Source organism: Solanum verrucosum, unplaced genomic scaffold, assembly GCF_900185275.1.
Source record: "Solanum verrucosum unplaced genomic scaffold, falcon-dt-bn FXZP01000046.1, whole genome shotgun sequence".
Lineage (NCBI taxonomy): Eukaryota > Viridiplantae > Streptophyta > Magnoliopsida > Solanales > Solanaceae > Solanum > Solanum verrucosum.
In genome coordinates this window covers 644,205-645,498 of record NW_026020759.1, presented here as the reverse complement: position 1 = coordinate 645,498, position 1,294 = coordinate 644,205, and the positions used below count along the sequence as shown (strand labels likewise).

Below are 1,294 nucleotides of genomic sequence, written 5' to 3'. Positions count from 1 at the left end.
GTACACCACGCCTGTGTCTAGCCGTTGAATAAACTCTTTCTTTACCACCTCTTACATATATGGATTTATTTTTCTTTGATGCTCAACACTTGGCTTGCATTTGCTATCTAATTGGATTTTGTGAGTGTGAATTCCGGGTGGAATACCTACAATATCAGTGTCCATCCTATTGCCTTTATGTAACGTTTCAACACCTCAAGAAGCAATTTAACTTGTCACTCAAGCAAGTTTGCTACAATGATAACAAGCAATGTATTATTTGCCCTCAAGAACGTATACCGAAGATGAAAAGGGAGCTCTTTCAACTCAACTTTGGGGGTTATTTCGTGGATGGTTTAGCGGGAGGACTCTCTCGATTCTTTAGATCAATGTCTAGCTTCAATGGGTTTCTTGGATATGCACCTAGTCTTGATAGAGTAGCTACCACTTCATCATACCCTTGAACTTCGGTCTCATCATAAATCAAAGAACAACCTCAAGAGGTTCACCCATAAACATCATTTCACTCACACTAGCCACTGTTTCTTCAATCACATCAATCGTTGAAAGTACCTGAATGTCACTAGGTTGCTTCATTGATTTGCACACATTAAAGGTAACCTCTTCTTCATTTCCCCAAAATTTTAACTCAACACTTTTAACATCCACTAGAGTTGTTGCAGTCGCCAAGAATAGTCTACCCAAAATAATAGGAACCTCCGCATCAATTTCACAATCTGGAATAACAAAATCAGCCGGAAAGATAAATCGATCAGCCTTTACCAATATGTCATAAAGTATCCCAATAGGGTGTTTAATAGATAGGTCTGCCATTACAAGCCACATTGTTGTGGATTTCGATTTGCCCAATCCAAGTTGTTTGAAGATTGCATATGACATCAAGTTTATACTTGCCGCCAAATCACATAAAGCTTTGGTAAACTTAAGCATACCAATGGTACATGGGATAGTGAATGCCCCTGGATCCTTTTTCTTTGCAATCACATCGCTAGTCATAATTGCACTATATTATGAGAAACTTCAATTGTTTCGAAGTACATGCTTCTCTTCATAGTGAGCAACTCTTTCATGAATTTCGCATATCCCGGCATCTCCAACATTGCTTCCACTAAAGGAATATTTATAGAAAGTGTCTTGAACACGAGTAGGAATTTCTTGAACTTTTCATCTTCATTTCTCTTTTTGAGACGTTGAGGTAATGCATGATTTATTTTTGGAAGAGGTTGCACTAGTTTTGGAGATGATGTAGCCCTTTCTTTCACTTTTTGCAACTTTTAGGTGGGGCTTTGTTTTG

General features: G+C 38.2%; 1 protein-coding gene across 1 annotated transcript; it reads right to left on the bottom strand.

Moving 5' to 3' along the window:
• Window positions 1-462: 462 nt before the first annotated feature.
• Window positions 463-996, bottom strand: LOC125812789 (uncharacterized). The gene has a single exon (XM_049492258.1). It carries the CDS (start codon window positions 994-996, stop codon window positions 463-465), a length of 534 nt encoding a protein of 177 aa, XP_049348215.1.
• Window positions 997-1,294: the final 298 nt, after the last annotated feature.

Excerpts from the sequence above, each read along its gene's own strand:
- LOC125812789 (XM_049492258.1), bottom strand. The coding sequence starts at position 996 with ATGACTAGCGATGTGATTGCAAAGAAAAAGGATCCAGGGGCATTCACT.